Source organism: Fukomys damarensis, unplaced genomic scaffold (genome assembly GCF_012274545.1).
Source record: "Fukomys damarensis isolate Sample0158 unplaced genomic scaffold, DMR_v1.0_HiC HiC_scaffold_34, whole genome shotgun sequence".
Classification (NCBI taxonomy): domain Eukaryota; kingdom Metazoa; phylum Chordata; class Mammalia; order Rodentia; family Bathyergidae; genus Fukomys; species Fukomys damarensis.
In genome coordinates, this window is record NW_022900946.1 from 23183677 (window position 1) to 23204152 (window position 20476).

At 49.7% G+C, this 20476-nt stretch overlaps 2 protein-coding genes across 4 annotated transcripts in view; one reads left to right on the top strand and one right to left on the bottom strand.

Annotated features, from left to right (window-relative positions):
* Positions 1–18908, top strand: part of Ypel1 (yippee like 1) — a 21879-nt gene extending 2971 nt beyond the window's left edge. Inside the window, exons 2-5 of one of the 3 annotated variants that reach the window (XM_033758709.1) lie at positions 12487–12769; positions 16549–16592; positions 17154–17262; positions 18798–18908. In XM_033758709.1, coding sequence (XP_033614600.1) covers positions 12653–12769; positions 16549–16592; positions 17154–17262; positions 18798–18887 — 360 coding nt within the window. In that variant the 5' untranslated portion in view covers positions 12487–12652 and the 3' untranslated portion in view covers positions 18888–18908. Of the gene's footprint in view, positions 1–6183; positions 6658–11878; positions 12770–16548; positions 16593–17153; positions 17263–18797 lie in introns of those variants that run through there. The other 2 variants (XM_010620660.3, XM_033758708.1) reach the window with 2 other exon arrangements.
* Positions 18909–19258: 350 nt separating this feature from the next.
* The window catches only part of Ppil2 (peptidylprolyl isomerase like 2), a 27592-nt gene continuing 26374 nt past the window's right edge, over positions 19259–20476 (bottom strand). The window contains exon 21 of the mRNA XM_010620656.2: positions 19259–19333. The gene's annotated coding sequence lies outside the window, so the exon portion shown is untranslated. The remainder of the gene's footprint in view (positions 19334–20476) is intronic.

Consider the following 20476-nt stretch of genomic DNA (forward strand, 5'->3'; position numbering starts at 1 on the left):
TTTGTTGTCATCTGGTGACTTTTAGTGATTCCCGTGCACGCTCAGTCAAAGTTTGACTGCGTTGGTTTCCTCCCCATAGTCCAGGTAAACAGTGTCACCTCTGTTCCAGGGAAGGAAGCTGAGGAGACGGAGGCGTGGGGAGCTGGGGTTTGAGGGCGTGATCAAATCCGGGGGGCTCAGCCGACAGCAGTGCCTGTCACCGTGCTGTGGGGACAACCGGGAATAGAAAGGAGATCAACAGGACAGACCCCCTGGCTTTGCCCAGGCTGTTGCCCCGGGGTTAGGGCTCCTGTGGGGGGAGAGCAGCTGTGAGGAGCTGGAGAATGGTGTGAAGGGCCGCTGGGGGCTCCTCAGTGATGTGTGTGCTTCCTGCTTCCCGCCCTTCATGCTTGGCTTGAAAGGCCACCTCTAGGGTGGGACTCGGGACCTTGTGCTTGTCCTGGGGACTTCCTGTCCTCCCTGAGCGAGTCCCCTCGGGCCAGGTGGGGGTGAAACTGACCAGTTAGCAGCAGTGCCGTTTCGTAGGGGCCTGAGAGCTTGCACACGCTAAGGTGTGAGCACATGCCTGTTGGTGCAAGATACTCCAGGGCGGCCTCAGACCGACCTGACCGGAGGACCTCGTAGCCAGGTAGAGCAGAACCCTTCCTGGAGCCTCCTGGGCCTGGCTTGGGACCACACGGGCCTTAGCACCGGGCCTGCCCGAATGGCCTGGTGGGGGCCTGGGTTGTGCACTGCTCTGGGGATTCTGGTCCCTGACTCGGCTGTGCCAGCAGGGTGAACCTGCAGGCTTCTTGGCTCCATGGTTCCTTTCATGTTTCTTTCTTTCTTTTGGTACCGGGGATTGAACTCCGGTCCTTGCGTTTGCAAGGCAGGCCACCGAACCGCTGAGCTAACTCCCCGGCCCTCCATCCATGTTTCTTTTAAGACAGGGCTGGTCTCAAACACCCGAGTCTAGGCGATCCTGGTCAGCCTCCCAGGTAGCTGTAACTGTGGTGCACCACTGCGCCCAAGGCATTTGTGTGTTACGAGCTTACTGACGTTTAGTGACGGCCTCTCTAATGTAGTTGTAGTATTTTGGCTCCGTTTACTTTTTCATTGTTGTTTCCTTGTGAGAGATTCTCCTATCGCTTGTTTGTTCCTCAGCTATTGAAGGTACTTTATGGGCCAGAGCCCTGGTCAGTAAGACTGCCACGATCTGGGTTTAATAAAGCTACCTAAGGACTTTAAATTTCAGTTTGAATGGAAGATTTTTTTATAGTTGCATAATATTGTGTTACTTAGCAAAGTAGGACGAGTTTGGAAGAAGCACGTAGTCCTGTGTGGGTAGAGAGTTCCTGAGTACCGAGAGGGACTGCTGCTGCCTGGCCTTCAGAGTGGGGCTGGGATCTGAGGTGGAGGAGCCTCCTTCCTCCCTCTGCTTATATGTGCTGGGGGCTGAACCCACGGCCTTGAACGTGCTAGACAAGCGCTTTACCAGGGAGCTGTAGCCCAGCCCTTTTAAAAAGTTTTGTTTTAAGACGTCTCACTGCGTTGCCCGGTGTGCCCTCTAACGTGTGTTCTCCCCGTCCCGGCCTCCCAAGTAGCCGGCCCATCACACCTGTCAGGAGACTCACTTTCTACTTAATAGAATATCCTTTTACCATCTTTTTAAAAAATAATATTGGGCTGGGGATTTAGCTCAGTGGTTCCGGAGCCTGCCTCGCAAGTGCAAGGACCCCAGTTCGATCCCTGGTACCACAAAAAAAGAAAAAAGAAGAAGGCGGCTAGTGATTAGCTCAGTGGTAGAGTGCTTGCCAAGCATGAGCAGAGCCCTCAGTTTGAGCATCACTATTTATTTATGGTGATATTATAATAATGATATTAATATTTGTTAATAAAGAATAGCATAATCTTTATTAATAAAGATTAATAAAATGGACATCTGTGAACTCCTCATCAGTTTAAAAATAAAATCCTTTTAGGCTTTTTTTTTTTTTTTTTTTTTTATCAGGACCTTGCGCTTGCACGGCAGGGGCACCACTGGGCTGAACCCCCAGCCTTCCTCCTAGGCTGACACTCCTCCTTCCCCAGGACTATTTCTTTCTCTGCCCTGGCCATCATGCCAGGAAAAGGACCTTAGGTTCCGAGTGTCCCTTGTGAAGGGACAGGAGATGCGCCCTGGGGACTGTGCGGGAGCTTGGCGCCCGCCCCGCCCCGCCCCGGAGCTAGGGTTCCCTTCAGGGGGACCTGCAGTCAGACACTCACGAAGTTTTGAAGTTCGGCGCAAGTACCAAATTCTTGGCAGATTGTCACTTCACAGTGTGCTGAACCCTGTGTGAATACACAGTGATTCCTCGGTCTGGAGGGCCGAGTCCCATCGCCCAGCTGTCTTGAATAGATTGGTGTAGCGTTGCACGTAACCTACACATGCTCTGTTACATATGTTTTTCGTTTCTTTTTTTGGTAGTACTGGGGGTCAAATTGAGGGTCTCATGCATGCTGGCTCCCTGATTCTTTACATCATCTCTAGATTACATATAGTGCCTGGTACAATATATTGTCCACACATCGCTTTATTTGAGTGGATTTGGGTTAGTACTCAGCACGTGACAAATTCAAGTTTTACTTTTTGGTGCTTTCTGGAATTTACCCTTTGTAACACGGTATTTCCAGTCGTACTTTTGGATGTGGAACCCATAGATTCAGAAGGCTGACTGTACCACACTTTGTCTATGGACTGCTAGTTAGCTTTACCCCCCCAAAAAAAAAAGTGTTGCATTAGACGTAACATGGATGTGTGTTACAGACATTATGTTAAATAAAATAAGCTAAATAGGTAGATAACTGCATGATTCTACTTACACGATTTCCCCAGAGAAGTCAGATTCATAGAATCAAAGACTAGAATCATGGTTGTCAGAGACTGGGGAAAATGGAAATTCACTAAACAGGGTTAAAATTTCAATTAAGAGGAATAAGCTGTACAACACTGTACTTACACAGCAACATACCTTGTACAGAAAATTTATTAAGAGGATAGCTCTCATGTTAGGTGTTCTTACCACAATTAATTAAAAAACAATTGGGCATGGTGGTGCACATCTGTAATCCTAGCACTTGGGAGACTGAGGCAGGGGGATCACTGTGAGTTCAAGACCATCCTGGGCTGCAAAGTTAGTTCAAGGCCAATCTGGACTAAACACTGAGCCCCTGTCTCAAAAACAACAAAACAAAAAACATAGTGCTGTCCCATTAGATGGTGACTAAGAATTTAAAATGAGTGATACTGTCCTTTCCAACAGTGAATAAAATGGTAGCACTTGTTCAAAAGCAGGTGGTTTCTATGGTCCTCTATTCAGGTCACCTGGAGTGGTGTTTCTGCCACCAAGGACTTGAATAACCTGTTTTTGAGTAAGATTCTTGTCTGTCTTGGCCCCTTACTTTATGCCCTTAGTTGTCTTTATTACAGGGAGATTCAAGAAAAAGAGAGAAAAAAGAAGATAGACGTTTAGTAAGTCTCATTTCAGTAGAGAGAGAAACTTGGATGCAGGCATTAAAACAAAGATTCAACGTGAGTTTAATAAGTTATCCCCAAAGAATTACAAGAATCGCACCACAGTGACATATGCGCACCCATGTTCATAGCAGCACAATTCATGGTAGCTAAAACTGGGAAGCAGCCCACTTGCCCATCAACAGGAGACTGGATAAAGAAAATGTGCTTTTGTTGTTGTTGTTTTTTTAATAAAGTGGAGTACTACTGAGCCATAAAGAATGAGAAGCTAGAGACATTTATAGCTAAGTGGATGCACACTGAGGTGATGCCCTTAAGTGAAATAAATAGGACGCATATGTAAACACCGAATAGTTTCTCTAGTGTGAGAAACTGAAAGTGCAAGTAAGGACTAAAAGGTATAATAGATAATGTGAGGAAGAAAAGGGGCAAAGGGGAAGGGGAGGAGGTGGGGGAAAGATGGGAATGGAATTAACATGAGAAAAAGGAAAAAATGGAAGCAAAGACTTTAGATAGGAATGGAGGGGTTGAAAGGAGGGCAGGGGATGGGGAAAAATAAGAACCAAGATGGATTATGTAAAGGTGCAGATTTCCAGTGATGAGTGTTATTACATTGTATGCCTAAATGTACCAATAAAACTAATTTTTAAAAGTAAGAGAAGTTAGCCGGGATTTAGCTCAGGAGCACCGCAATGCAAGGTCTTAAGTTCGATCCCAGTACCAAACAAACAAGAGAATTTCGAACAAGTCCGACAAGCTCACTCTTTCCTGATTGGTGTGGATTTGACTGCCCTACTGGCCGTCTCTCTTGTGATGTCCTCCTAGACCTGGGAGGTGCAGGCAGAGCATGGAGCCCGGAGATGGAGCTGGGCTCACAGAGTGGTGTCCACTTGATATTTATCTCCGTGACCCCCCAGGGCATGTCAGTGACTTTATCAAAAGTGGGAGGAAGGGGCTGGGCCTGTCTCAAAAAACCAAAAAAAAAAGAGTAAGGGTGAAGAGAGGCCTGGATTCAAATTCATAAAAGTATATAGTTAGGGCAAAAGATAAAATTAATAAAATGTAAAGTTTTTTTTTAAAAGAGTAGGAAAATTTTACTGAGAGAAAGATAGCTTCTAAGAGAGACAGAAGAGGGACCCGAAGATGGGCCGCCCACTCACCCAACTTCTCAAATGTGTTTTATGGGACAAAGCCATGAGGTGAGCTGGGTTCCAGGTGGAACAAAACTGTAGTCCACTGGTCTAAAATGTAGTTTTGGGGCTATCTGTGTAGTCTTGTCCTTGGATCTAAAGAAACCCAAGGAAAAATTCAGGATTGGCACAGCATGACTTAATAGCCTGTCTTGCTGTGTAGTCATCTCTGTTGAGAATCGTGGCTATCAATTTTTCTTTTTCTTTTTTTGTACTGGGGATTGAACTCGGGTCCTTGCACTTGAGAGGCAGGCAGAGGATCTACTGAGCTAAATCCCCAGCCCCTATCAGTTTTTCTTTACAGTTTGAGACTTTTCTTTTCCTGTAGATTCCTTGCGGAGTTGGTCCTCACTATTATTTTTGAAAACTTACTCTTTGCCCCTGAGCTGCGGAACCACCTGTGCACTATCTGGTTTCTCCCCGACGCCTGGGTCTGTCCTGTGTCCACTCTCACCGAGTGACCCTCATGGAGAAGGACAGCACACACTCTCCAGGACGCCAGGCGCCTTCCATCTGGCTCTGCTTCAAGAGCTTCTTGACAGTTTGGCCTTGTGACACTTGTAAGATAAGTTTTAGAATCAAGTCTGGGCTGACGGTGTAGCCCAGTGGTAGAGAGCTTGCCTAGATTGTGCAAGACCCTCAGTGCAGCCTCTAGCACTACAAAAAAATGCCTTTGTCTTTACACACACACACACACACACTCGCTCACTCACACTTTAATTGCTGCTTCTTGATTTGGACTGCATTAAAGAATTAATTGTGGGGCCAGGAATTTAGCTCAGTGGTTCAACTGCCTGCCTCACAAGCGCAAGGACCTGAGTTCGATCCCCAGTACCAATAATAATAATAACAACAGTGGATAATTCACATCTTGACAATAGCTTTCTGTTTGTTTTGTTTGTTTTTGGTTTGGTTTGGTTCGGTGTTTTCAGACAGGGTCTCCTTACATAGTTCAGGCTGGCCTTGAACTCACTGTGTAGCCCAGGCTGGCCTCAAACTCATGGCAATCCTCCTGCCTCAGCACCCCCTAATGCCAGGATTATAGGTGTGTGCCACCACACCCCAGTATCTATGGGTTTTTAAAAATGTTCCTCAGAGTTTTTTGTTTTGGGTTTTTTTTTTTTCCTATTTCTTTCATATATTTATTTTTGGTACCAGGCATTGATCTCAGAACCTTGAGCTTGCAAGGCAGGCAATGGAACCACTGAACTAATTCCCAGGCCCTATTTTTTAAAAATTAATTTTATTGGTACATTGTAGGTATACAATATAATGGCATTCATCATTGAAAATTGGTACTTATACATACTATATCTTGGTTCTTATTTTTTCCCCATTCCCCTATGTTTTATACTCTGTAAAGGTCTTTCGATCCCTTCCTAGGAATCTTTTTGTGAGAGTGGATTTTCCCTTATAATCCTTTTGCCTGATTTCTTACTGAGCTGGGTGGGACTTGAGTACAGTATTGAATCAAGGTGATGTAGAAGACATCCTGATTTTATTTCTGATGTCGGGCAGAATGTTTTCTTTTACCGTTAAGCGTGGCCGTGCTGTCTGTTTTGTGGCCGTCTCTTTACAGGTAAGGAAATTCCCTCACATCTTTGGTCCCCGTGGAGCGCCTCCCCTCCCCTGCCCTGCCCTGCCCTGCCCTCTTCCCCCTTCCCTTCTTCCCTTGTATTGCAGTAAAAGACGTGTTGCCGTTAACCCCTCAGAACGCTCCCCTGGCCTCGCGTACACGTATCCCGTATCCTGGCCCCTTCCTGAAGCCACTCGGAATTCTTTCGTGTCTTCCCGAGTCCATTGTCGGCGGTTTCCTCCCGTGGTCGTTGTGACTTTGGGAAAGAGCCGAAGGCGCGCTGTGCCGGGTCTGACGAGCCCGGTGCCCCTCTGCCGGGTGGCGCCCTGCGCCCTGTCCACTGCGCGGCTGGTCGCGCCTCCCGTGACGGCTCCTCCGGGAGGTGGCGAGCGGGGCAGGTGCTCGCAGCGGGGTCTCTGAGGAGGGTCGGTGGCGACGTGGGATGAACGCAGGTTGTAACGTGTGCCGTACATTCCGATCTCTGTGTCCGGGCAGCATGTTCCCGAACTTCCTGTGGTCGTAGCTGCCTGAAAATGAGTAAAAGACATTCTCACGGGATGTGAATTCTGGGATTGTAGTTATTTAGGAAGCTGTTCTCTTGAATTGACGATTTTTCCTCCAATGTCTAAGACTTCTTTTCATTTTCTTTGGTGTTCTGCAGTCCCACTGCTGTGTAGCTTTATTTTTTAATCTATCCGTAGGCACTTTAAGTCTGTAGATACAGAATTTTTCCAGAATTAAAGACAGCAATCAGTTACTCCCGTTTATCTCCAGTTCACTAGTGAGTTTTTCGACTGTCTTCGTACTGCTCAGTCTGTTGTTTAATGGTGTTTATTTCCGAAAGTTCTACTTCTGTCTTTCTCCAGATCTCCAGCACCGCCTTCTTGTCATTTGCTGTTCCCTGTGTTCCGCATCATTTACCGCCATTAAAAGTGAGCGGAGGCGTCCCCTCCCCTGCGCGCAGCCTTGAAGGCAGAGTCTTCACGTGAGCCTCCTCCTGCTCCTTGTCTCTGCCCATTCTTATGAACTCCTTCTTAGTGCTTTGCTTTTCTTCTTTTCTCTCTCTCTCTCCTCTCTCCCTCCCTTCCCCCATTTCAATTTTGTTTTCTTTTCCGTGGCGCTGAGGGACTTAACTCGGGGTTTTTTGCACTGAGCCTTCTCCCTCACCTTTTTATTTGTTATTTTGAGACCGGGTCTCTCTGAATTCCCCAGGCTGGGACTGAGGCTCCTGCTTCAGCCTCCCAGGGAGTTGGAATTACCGGTATGCGCCACCGCACCTGACTGCATGTGGGGATTTTTCCGGTATGGGATGCAGATATTTCTTCCAGAGTAAATTTGTGCCTTCTCCTGCCAGGTGTGTTGCACAAATCTCGGCTTAAAGCCATTTTAAATGAAATTCACCTACTGTGAAGTCACGAAACTTCTCACAGATGGGAATTTCGGCTGTGAATCCATACGAGGCCATCTTAAGCTTACTGCTCTGTGGCCAGGGGTAGGGGGTGCATTCATCACGCCGCATGGGGCTGGCCTTGGACTTGGAAACAGAAGCCCAGGTTTGCTTTCAGTCAAAAGCAGCTACCATCCTTGACTTACTCCGTGGGTCGTGCTGTTCTAGGTGCTGCTTGTTCCTCACTGTCCCCTCAGCATCCTGATGCCTTTAAGACGAGACCCTAAACTGGTCCTGTGTGCGCTCCTGTAATCCCAGCTGCTCAGGAGGCTGAGGCAGGAGGGATACGAGTTCCAGACCAGCTGGGGCCTTGTCGTGACGGCAGTGCCTGTAATCCCAGCACTTGAGAGGCGGCTCACAAGGTCATTGCAAGAGTCTGTCTCAAAACAACAAGACCATGATAGATGTTTACATCTGTAATAATGAAAGAAGTGTGAACTATTTTCAAAGATTTTCTTCTTAAATGTTCTCCAGGGTGTTTCTAGACAGAGCAAAGAAGTGAAAACAATTGATTTTTGGCCTGTGTCTCTTTTTTCCAGCTGATCTTTGACATGAAGAACGGAATATAAAAATAGTGAGAAATCTGCACCAATAAGTATTTCTCTACATCTTGTTAAAACAGGCTGTTATGACTATACTGAAGAGGGATATGGATGAATACGGACCCATCAGGAAACGTCCAAGAGTAAAAGAGCAGTGTGGTGGCCTTAAGAACAGACCCTGTGGAGCCTGGGGACAATGCAGGGGGCTGAGGGCGTGGTGGACAGAGCCATCGCTGTGCTGCACTCGCTCGTGTGGGCTCCGGGACCACACCGATGGGGCGTTTACAGTGGGCGGGGTGGTGACCTGGTCCTACCTGCTGTCTAGAAAAGCCAGTCTCTACTGTCTGATGATCAGACTGGTTATTCCAGGTAAATGGTAAAGGAATGCAAAGTCCTGGCTATTCCCTGTGCAAAGAAAACACTTGAAAGGAAAGCTGAAGATTTGTCTTCCAAAATGTTCAAAAAAGGAAATCTGTTTGTTTGTTTGTTTGTTTGAGACAGGATCTCACTATGTAGTTGAGACTGACCTGGAACTCACTGTGTAGCCCAGGCTGGTCTCGAACTCACAGTGATCCTCCTGCCTTAGCCTCCGAGTGCTGGGATTACAGGTGTGCGCCACCACACCAGGCTAAAGGAGATCTTTTAACTGTGAGTTTTCTTCCTACAATATTTTATAAGGTTTGGGTATGAGAATCTTGTCTGTGAGATTTGAACAAATTTCAGTGAAAAGTATCTTAATGTAAAAATGTGACATACTTGGTATATAATTTAAAAGATCACGGGAAACTTTGGTTTTAGTATTAAATCTGGAATAGAGTGGAAGGTGAATAAAAACTTCCACACTATCAGCAAGATTCCCTATTTGTTGTTCATCCCTGCATGTCATGTGTTTTATTTAATTGTTTTTATTTGTTTTGTTTGCAGTTTGTAGTTTACATTTTCTTTTTTATAGACGGATGTATTCATAAAGCTCGCTAACTGGAAAAAACCCCTAGGGTTTATTTTCCTTAAATTTTATAACTGTCCCTAGTATCCACCCATAAGTAGATAAACACCCATCCACTGACACACCCCTCTTGATAAGAGAAGGGGCGCTCTCATTACCGGTCGTTCTGAGTCAGGAACTCACCCTCACACCGGAGACGAGGGGAGAGTTGGATTCATGCCTCCCTGGACGGCACGGAGGAGCTGCACTGTTGTGAGTAAGACAGCTGTGCGTGGACAGAGAACCATTCTTAACAGTCGTTATTATTGACATAACACAGCCCCTTCCAGAAGAAGGCGCAGGGTCACTGTACAGTGCCCACATAACGCGTGCGCGTATATTGTGCACTGTATATTGTGTGAACATACGAGTAAAGCTTTGTAGACGTCGCTCAGTGCTCTTTGGGTTCAAATCCCAGGGCTGCAGGCAGTCAGCAAATGAAACGTCCTTTCGTTTTGACAGCACGTTTAGGTTTCTCGGTGGGAGAGTTCGTCCAAATTTGTGGCATAGCACGGTTTTACAAACGGGAGTTGGTTTTTGTGAACGCTCAAACCATCTTTTTTTTTCATTTAGCGTTTACTTTTTAAATCCAGACTCTCTGGTAGGCATCACGTGGCTAGATGTTGAGTATGAGCAGGCTTGGAGCGCGCACATGTGCCCGCATGTGACACACCTGACACACCTAACCACGCACTGTGCCAGACGCGCCTCGGCGGCACAGCGCAAAGTCCCGAGTTCGATCCCCGGTCCAAGAAGAAGAAGGAGGAGGCACCTCAGAAGTCTGCGTCACCCGAGACAGCCTGGGCGGAGCTGGCCGCTGCCCTGCGCTCAGGGCAGCCGTGCGCCTCTGCCTGCGGCCCAGCGTGGTGGGGACAGGCTCAGGTGACCGCAGCACCCCAAGAGTCGGGAGCCTCCCCTGCTGTGCTGTTTGATGAGCGCTTCAGGCACCGAACTGCAAATCAGTAAGGGGAGGGTGGGCAACTGATAGAAAAGGAACAAAGACTTCGGACAGGGACGTCACGCAGGGGGACGCATGTGCACTCGCAGGAGCCACCGGGTGAAGTAAATGAAAACTACAAGGAGATGCTGTCTTCCACCTGCTGGGCGGTAAAAATTTAAGACGTGGACCACGTCAAGTTGTGAGGGAGGAAGGTGAGTGGGGACTCCTCTGCGGCAGGGAGGCTCTTTGTCGCCAGTGTTTCGGAGCGCGGGTGCGCGTGTCCCAGGAGGGTGCTGTCCACGGCCGCACCCTGCAGGGGACCAACCTGGAGCCCCCGGGTGCACAGGGAGGGAGGAGCCCAGCTGCCCTGCCGTGAGCAGACGACAGCCTCAGCGCAGAGAGGGAAACACCGGCTGGATCAGGTGTCTTCTCAAGACCCAAGCCGGTTCCATCGGGGCGGCGGGCACGGGGAGATGGTGTTGTCTGCAGCTCACACGCGTTAGAGGGTGGCTCTCCAGTGTGAGTGTCTGGGCAGTGAGGAGAGCCGCTGCGTCCAGGACAGGAGGGGCACGGGAAGAGGAGGCCACACTGGCCGGTGCACCAAGCACAAGGGGGCACAGGCTCTGGGGCCAGAGCCACTGCGAGTCCTCAGCTCATGGGGGAACCCTTTTCTGTTTGCTCCGAAGGAAATCCTTGTGTGCTCACCTTTCCTGCAGGGTGTCTGTCTCAACAAGTCAGCTCCCGCGCCGGGGAAAGGATGGCTGAATCGGCCGTGGACTCCCCTGCTTGGTTCCTTTGATGTTATTTTAAATATGCAAAGATGCTTTTCAAAAATAATCGTGATAAATATTTACGACACCTACCATCTTAACCATTTTTAAATGTGTAATTTTGCATATCTTTGTAGCATCGTTTCCGCGGCCCATTTTTAAGTAAGATTTGACTGGGCATGGTAGTACACGCCTGTAATCCCAGCACTCAGGAGACTGAGGTTGGAGCACTACTGCAAGTTCAAGGTCAGCCTGAACTACAAGTGAGACCCTGTCTCAAAAAGTCCGTCAGGGTTGTGTGTGTGTGTTGGTTGACTGAAGTTTATATATTTTGGATATTAACAGTGTATCAGATATACTTGAAAATATTTTCTTCCATTCTGTTGGTTACTTTAATACCCTGTTGTTAAAAGTCCTTTGAGCTGGGCGTGGTGGCACACACCTGTAATCCCAGCACTATGGAGGCTGAGGCAGGAGGATCGCTATGAATTCAAGACCAGCCTGTTAGCCTCAACTACATAGTGAGACCCTGTCTCAAAAAAATGGAAAAAAAATTCCTTTGAAGCACAAACGTTTTAAATTTTCATAAAATGTCATGTATCTGTTTTTTTCCTTTGTTGCCTGTGATTTCGGTGTTGTATCCAAGGAATCGTGGCCAATCTAGTATCATAAAAGCTTCTCTCTCTCTCTCTGTATGGTTTCTCTAAGATTTTGTAGTTTTAGCTTTCACACGTGGGTATCTGATTCATTTTGAGTTCATTTTTGCCAGCTCTTCTTTCGGGTGTGGAGACCCAGTTTCCCCAGCGCTGTTTGGTGAAAATACGACCCTGCCCCCCGCTGGATAGTCTGAGTTCTTTTTGACTATAGATCATAGACCATTTGACCGTATGAGTTGGTACGTTTTGAAGGTTTCCTTCGGGACTGGTAAGACCGAAGATGAGCTAACGCCGGCCGGCTCCCTCCCTCACGCCTGTCACTGGGCTTCCATTTGGGATGGGCCCAGCTGCTACTTCTTCCTGTCCTCTAGAGCCAAATGGCGCACGGTGGGCGTCGTCAGGTGCTCTTCTCAACCCTTCAGGTGTAGAAACAGTGCCCCGCCACGTCCGCCTGGCTGTGGGGCGGCTAAGAGTTTCCGAGTGCAGATGCCGGTGTGACTGGAAGTGCAGCTCGCACAGGCCGGGGTCCAGTCCCGGCACCACAAACGTGGTTCGGTTGTGAATTTCTGGGCCCGTTCCTTCGCCATGCTTCACGACGTGGACCCTAAACGCAATTCTTCACCACCTACAGTCCACCCCAGCGTCACTCGGGCAGCGCTTCCGTTTACGTCCCGGCCACCTGGAGTGTCACTCGGCCGGGCGTCACTTCAGTCGCTTGATACTTGTATTAAGTAAATTCGATAAAATTGTCACTTTTCTATTTCCCGTTATAAAAGTTAGCAAGCACAGGCGGCTTTTGGCCATCCTGTATCTCAGTCATTGCACCGGGTAGTGGTTGTGCATCTCATTCTCCCTGTGACCCTCGGCTCTGTCTGATCTGTTGACAGGTTGTGAGGTTTTCTCTCCTCCCAGCGGTGTGGACAGCGCCACACACCGTCCCACACAGCAACGGCTCTTGTGCACATCCTCCAGTGCTGCTTTTGTCACAGAGCCCGGCAGAGCCACGGTCCTTCCAGTGTGAGCCCTGAGCCGAGTGAGGAGCTCGCAGCAGACATGGTGAAGGTGACCAAGTCCAGAACTTTCCAAGCTTACCTGCCGAGCTGTCACCGCACGTACAGCTGCGTCCACTGCAGAGCCCACCTGGCCAACCACGACGAGCTGATCTCTAAGGCAAGTGCTTTGCACCCTGAAACTGGTGAAATGCGCTGCCACGGCGGTTCTTTGCCACTCTGGTTCTTGCTTAGTAGCTGAATGTTTAACCGTTACTGACTTCTGAACGATTTACGTATAAATGTGGCCAGGCTAGGTCTTGTGGTGATTTTGGCAGTGGTGTCACAAGGCCGCCACAGGACTTCTGTAAATCAAGAAGGAGATGAGGCCGTGATTTGTCAGAGCCGAGTTAAGAGAACATCGAAGAAATGAAAGCAATCTAGAAAATCTTTATTTATAAGCTATTTAGAAATAGTTTAATAAGAAATTGAGAGAGTCCTTGTTTTTTCAGTGCTGGGGATTGAACCAAGGGCTGCACACATGCTAGACAAGTGCTCTACCTCTGAACTACATCCCAGCCCAAGAACTTTTTCAAAAACTCAGAATAGTTAAGGAAGAACATCGGGCATGGTGGTGCACACTTGTAACTCCTGCATTGAGAGAGGCTGAGACGGGAGCATCACAGGTTTGAGTCAAATTTAGTGACTCAGTCCCTGTCTCAAAATAAGAATGAAAAAAGGGCTGGGATTACAGCTCAGTGGTACCGCACTCCCCGATACTCCCCACCACACACGCACACAGAGGCTGCTCAGAAAATAGCCCAGGGCTGGGGGTGTAGCGCAGTGGTAGCAAAGCTCCCAAACACCAACTATCCACAAGGCCTGACCACCGGGGTTGTCGCTAGGGACAGGGCCAAGAACTCCCTTAGAGGTGGAAGTACCGAACCTTCCCCTTCCTCCTCTATTAGCAGTGTGTGATGTTTAGGCTCAGCCAGGTGGGAGCAGCTGGAACAACCCAAAAGGGATGAACGGATCAGCCTTCCCGGAACGCGGTCCTCACCTGCCCCGCCTCGAGGGCCGTCACTGACTCCTCCCAGCAGCACCAGACCGTGTGAAGGTGCCGCAGGAGGCTGCCCCTTTCCTGCATCTCTGCTTCGGCTTCTGTTTAACTTACTTAGAAGGACGTCGTCTTAGTAGTAATAAGAGGTTGTCTCATTTCTGTTCATCTGGAGTAAAAATGGCAAGGGCAGTTTGTGCTGTTTCTGCTGTCATGTTGCTCCCGGCTGCTTTGCCTCTGTAGAGGGTTCAGGAAAGCAGTCTTCTTGGGCACCTTGTTTTCCAACGCCATCTTAGGGCGTGAACCGGTGTCATGAGGGATTGACAGCCATGACCTCCCCGCAATGCATGGTCAAGGTCAGACACCATCATCAAGTGGAGAATTCTGAGTGTATTCATCATTAGGGGAGCCGGAAGAAATCTGAGATGCTTCTTTCAAAGAACCTCCATGCCATTAACTGTTCTTAACTTTACCTCAAGCGCACAAGCTAGCTCAGAAGGGAGTGGAAAGAAACCATCATCCATAGCATTCAGAGTGGGAAGATTCCCAGAACCAAACTCCGGGCCCCCAGGCTGCCATCACATGTGAGGCCTTGCATTGGAGCTGATGCGAAGATGACAGGGACAGGAAACTCTTCCTCTCGTGTCGTTATTCCAGTCAGAGGACGTGATCAAAACATTAAAGGAACAGGTCCGGGGACTTAGCACAGCGGTGCCACCACCTGCCTCCACAAGCTTAAGGTCCCGAGTTCAACCCCTGGTACCAAAATAAATAAATATTAAAAGAATATTTTTTCCCAGTACTGAGCTGTGTTTTCAACCCTTTTTATTTTTTACTTTTTTTGAGACAGGGTCTCACTATGTCATTCAGGCTGGCCTTGAACTTGCTATGTAGCCCAGGCTGGCCTCGAACTCAGTGGCAATCCTCCTGCCTCAGCCTCCTGAGTGCTGAGATTACAGGTGTGCTCCACCACACCTGGCCCAGCCCTTTTTAAAACAGGGTCTTGCTAGTTGCCCGGGTTGGCTTCTAACTTTCCGTCAAGTAGCTGGCTTTGCAGATGGGCATCACTTGCCCGGCAGAACGTTTACTATGTGAAGTAGATTCCAGTACACTTGAGGCTGGGGTCCTTCCTCACAGGCGTTTGTTAGTTTCCGAGTCCATCTTTGTCACCCAGCTAGGAGTCCCCTCATCCAAGGGAGCCCCTTCTTGTTGAAGGCAGCTTCAGTTGCTAAAATGGCCTCTCTAGGCCGGGGATTTAGCTCAGTGGTTCTGCCTCCTGCCTCGTAAGCCCAAGGTCCCGAGTTCGATTTCCAGTACCTAAATAAATAAAAAGTAAAATAATAAAATGGCCTCTGTAGCTCCTGAGCCATGCGTGCAGTGTAGCCTAGCCTGACACCCCCACCTGCTTCTGTGTGCTTTTCTTGGGTCACAGGTGTGCTCACCTGTTTCCAGTCGCCTAAAGCTACTTTTTGCTTTGACAGAGTAGTTGTAACAGAGGCCCAGCAGCCTACAAAGCCTAAGCCATTTTATTTCCTGGCCCCGGTTTATAGCATCGGGTTGCCCTGTGCTCTGAGAAGACTAAAGTCTGACTCTGAATCATACACCTGCTCCAGTCGCTGATCCAAACCTTGGCAAAAACCTGAGGACGTGAAGAGGAAGCAAGATAATTAGGAAATTCAGTCTAAAAAGTTGACAGCTGATCAGGATGTGGAAAAGCCTATAAGACAATTAGTAAAATTCAATATAGAATAATATTCCTAATCTGCCTGAGGGCCTACTCCTTTTAAGTCTAAAAGCTGTTTGTATGTATGTATTTGTTTTTTGAGACAGTCTTGCTGTTATTTCAGATTGGCCTTGAACTCACTATGTAGCCCATACTGGCCTTGAATTTGAGGCAGTCCTCCTGCCTGAGCCTCCCAAGTGCTGGGATTCCAGGTATATGCCACCACACTCGGCATGTAAAAGCTGTTTTAAAAATTTGAACACTGGGCTGGGGATTTAGCTCAGTGGTGCCGGGCCTGCCTGGCAAGCATAAGGTCCTGAGTTTAATCTCCGGAACAAAACAAATAGAACAACGATGCGCTGAGAGCACCTCCGCGGTAGAGCATGTGGTTAGCATGTGGTTAGCATGTGTGAGGCCGTGACTCAGTCCCCACCGCGAATCAAATCCAAAAACACGCCTAGCACCTAGCAAGGTAGAAAAAGGCCTCTCGGTGCTTAAAACAAAGGTTGATGCTCAGGTGAAATAACTTAACAAGGGCCAACTGGAGGCTCTGCTTTTTTTTTAATTTGAGAAGACATTACGCTGATAATCACACATTAAAATAACATATTGGCACCAGCCACCTGGGAGGCCAAGGATCGCTTGAGCCCAGGAGTTCAAAAAGCCACATGCAGTGACACATACCTGTGATCTCAGCTGTTGAGGCGGGAGGCTCACAAGGTCCAATTAGCCTATTTCAAAATAAAATTAAAGAGGGCCAGGGGCTTGGCTTAATGGTTCCATGCCTGCCTCGCAAGCGCAAGAGCCCGAGTTCTATCTCCAGTACCAAAAAAAAAAAAGGCGGGAGGTGCCATGATTTTAGTCATTGGCAGAATGTTGAAGCGACAGCATTAGCCACTTCCTGCGTCATTGTAGACTCAAAAGCAGCTCGTGATATTTGGTGACTATTACCATCAGCGGTCGAGGCGGTGGAGTTTGAAGGGACTTTGAATCTGCTCTTTTGTCACCTGTCCGGGGGAGGCTGTGGAGCCTGTGAGAGGCTTCGGGCTGTCAGAGTGGTCGCCTCTCTGGTTCTTGCGCCCATGATCTCACCCCCCTCCCGGGTTCATTCCGGATGCAGAGAAGCCATCCTTGGGCCCTGGCCACAACCAGTCTTCTAACACCTGCTTCTTCTTTGCAGTCCTTTCAGGGCAGCCAAGGACGAGCCTACCTCTTCAACTCCGTGTGAGTACTTACGCGCTGCGGCCTGCGGTCGGGTAGATGGCGTTGGTCCACCTGGTCAGTGACTCGGAGCTGGAATCCACAGAGCAGTCCACCGCGGTCTCGAGTTACCTAGTCAGTGCCTGTATCTGACCCTGGTCCAGGAGTTTCCTGAAAGTGCTATTTTATTTGAGGATTTAGCCTGTCAGCCTGTTCTGTGTCGGCATTCTTCTGGGGATATAAAAAGTTATTCCTAAAACAGGACACAGTTTGAAAATACCGTTAAGATGTAAATGTAAAAAAAAGACGTTATTCCCAGGCCAGGGCTGGAGCTCAGAGGCGGACTGCGCACCACACCTGCAGGAGGCCTTGGGTCCATTCCCAGTGTCCGCACGCCCTCCAGAACAGTCGCTCCCTCTGCACGCAGGTGGTGGCCTGCAGCTCGCAGCTGAGAGGTGCAGTGCCCTCTCCCAGGAGTCCTCCCTGTTCCTGCTGGTCTTTTAATGACAAGAGCTGGGCCAGGGTGGGGGAGCTAGCAGCAGGCCAGGAAAGGGGGCCACCTGACAGCCACCCATGTCCCCACAGGGTGAACGTGGGCTGCGGCCCCGCCGAGGAGAGGGTCCTTCTCACCGGCTTGCATGCGGTCGCAGACATCTACTGTGAGAACTGCAAGACCACGCTTGGGTGGAAGTATGTGAGTACCGGCCTCTGATGTGGGCTGTGCAGTGACCACACCGCGCGGCGGGGAGATGGCATCACAGTCGGAGCCGACACACTTTCCAGGAGTTCCTCTGGAAGCCGGTCAGGGACGGTGCAGATCCAGGGCCCACCTTGTTCCCTGCGCTGCACGTGGCTACACGTGGGCCTGGGCCCCACAGCCCAAGGGGCTGCTGTAAGACCGCTCTCACCTCTGGGGCAGCCGGCCCTGCTGGGGTGGAGCAAAAGCCTGTCTGCCACCGGCGGTCTCTCCTCTCTCTGAGGCCGCACTTTCTCCCCAGGCCCGGAGCTGGAAGTTCCCTCCAGCCTTCGGCCTTCACGTCCTTCTCCCGCCCCCACCCACAGGCCTGGCGTCCCTCCCCACTGACCCAAGACTCTGAGGTCCCCTCCCTGCGAGGCCAGCACGGTGCTCACTCCCTGCTCCTGCCACTGTCCAGCGCCCGCTGTCATCTGCTGCGCCCTCCCTGCCCTGGGCCACAGCAGCTCGGCACCGTCCTGACCACCTCGTCGGGCAGCTTCCAAACATCCGCTGTGCCTGGCTTCTCTCCTAGCACTGCCACACCCTGGCTTTAGCGTTTGAGATGCCTGCTTTGCCTGGTGCCCTCCTTTCCTGAAAGCATCTCCCACATTCTTTCTGGCTTTGGAGTTCCTCGTGTCCAGGCTGCCTGCACTCCCTGGTTCTTGAACTCTTGACCATTTCTGGTCTCCCAGATTCCCCACACAGAGCCAGGCTCTGAAGCCTTCAGGGGTCCCCAGCACCTGCTCCATGCCCCCCCACAGCCCTGTCCCCCTCCACGGTGCTGTACCGGATGCATCTCTGTTGCTGCACCTGTCCCCGCTGGGCCATCTCTCCTGTCTGCCGGGCATGACTCCAGGCATCTGTGTCCTCAGCACCTAGCATGAAGCCACACACACGGTGTGACACGGTCCTTCCCCAGAGAAGGCCGGTGCTCACCTGAACACCTCTGACCTGTTTTTCCGTCATGTCGCTTTTATTAATGCCACTCTTGTCCACGCCTCCTGAATTGCACCACACATTCTGTCTGTCCTGTAAGCAGATCTCTGTGCCTGTGTGTGCTGGAGATGGAACCCAGGGCTTTGACTCACGCCAGGCAAGTTGGGAGGGCAGGACGATTGCAACTTAGCAAGACACTGTCTAAAGATAAAAATTGGAAGGGGTTGGACATACAGTTCAGTGGGAAGGCCCTGGGTTCGATCCCCAGTACTGAGGGGAAAAAAGAAAAAGGAAAAGCATGCCAGACAAGCACTCAAGCACTCAGCTCACCCCTGGCCCTGGTAAACACGGAACATTGCCCTGAGACCACAAGGAGCAACTGCGTGTGCCCCTCGGACGCGTCACCTGGGACACCCAGCACCCGGTCAGCACTTGGCTCGGGGATCATCTGCTACAGATGACACGAGAGATTTTTTTCTCTTTGCCAAGAGTGTGGAGAAGTTAAAAGATGAAACATATCCTGTCCTGAAACCTTCTCTCTCTGCTTTCCCCCCAAGGAACATGCCTTTGAGAGCAGTCAGAAATATAAGGAAGGAAAATTTATTATTGAGCTTGCCCACATGATCAAAGACAATGGTTGGGAGTAAAGTGGAAGTAACCCATTCGCTCTTGAATACTGTTTGTGAAAGACCGGGAACGTAACGGAGACAGAGAGCACCCTGGACGAGTGATTCTTGAACTGTAACCTCGCAGGCTGGCCACGCTGCAACGCCGAAGGCCTCTCCGGGTAAGGTGTCCCCGCCTGTTCTCGTCATCTCTACGGTTGTTGCTAGAAGTTTTCAGTGTTGTTCTTCTAACTTCTCAAGTTCTAGAGAACAAAATCAACCACTGACAACTGCCAAATGAGTCTTTTCTTACTGCCTTCCATATAGTGTTGCTCTTTCGCATCCAGTAGCAAACCGAGTCCCTCAGACCGTGCAGACAGGTCTCCTCCAACAGCAAGTGTCACATCTTTTTTTTTTTTAGAGGAAAGTACTGTAGTTTTCCCCCTGATTCTTGAAACTACAAGTTGGTTATTCCTCCTGCAGATGAACTGTGAAAACACAGTATCCATTTAAGAATCTTCTAGAAGCAGTCAACAAATTTATACACAAAGGACATTGTTTTTTAAGCCTATTTACAAACAGAACACCACCAAGAGCATTTTATTTTGTTTGGCTTTGGTACCGGGAATCGAACTCGGGTTCTTGCGCTTGCGAAGCAGGCCCCGGAACCACTGCGCTAAATCCCCGGCCCGATAGCATTTTAGATGAGCTATAAATAGAGAAGTGTATTAACAAATATCTTATTTATTTATTTAAGCCATTATCCACTATCTAGAAAGCAAGTGAACTAGTTGCTAGAGAAGACCACTCGGGGGCCTCCAGAGGCCGGGTTACTGAGGACACCGCCTCCTGGCTCTGGTCCTGGGGTGGTGCCCTCGGTGGTGACAGGCGCTCACATGTCCAGCACTGTCGAGTGGCTGATCTATCTTGTTAGAGGAGAGCATTCTGGACCAAGTGTAAGTCCAATTTCATTTTTAACCCTGGACGTACTTGAAGAAAAATAATTATTTTTGCCTACGAAAGAGGCCAGAACCAGCAGGAAAAACCTTCAAAACTCGAGATTGACAATATTGTTTTAAATTTTTCTCAGAAAAGGTCACAATTGCAAAGCAGGCTTAAGTATTGTAAAGAAGACATTTGGTTTGCCGCAAACCCTCCCTGCCTGGCCCTCCGGGCGGCCCAACGCACAGGAGCCTGCCTGTGTCGTCCCTCAAGGCTGTGTCTCTGTCGTGGACTTTGTCATGGGCTGCTGTCCTCCTGGGCGAGAATGAAGGCCAGAAAACATTCCCAGTGAGTTTTGGCTTTGACTATTTTGTACCTACTCAGGGCAGAGGGGCAGGAAAAAGGCCGAGGGAGGCTGAGAGACAGGATCGCTCCAGCGCGGCGGGCGGGCAGCTCTGCCGTGGACGAGGCTGGCCGAGGGTGAGGAAGCGACTTCCATTCGGTGTGGGCTCCTCGGCCCAGCCCCAGCCTGGCCGTCGCAGGCACCGGCTGCCACCTGGCTCCAGCTCCCTGCCCACGCCAAGCTTCCCTTTTGGCGCCATCCCTTTGTCCAAGATGGCCTTTAGGGCGGGGATGCCGCTGCCCCGGTCCAGAGGCCCAGTGGGCACAGCGCTGGTGCGTGGTGCGTG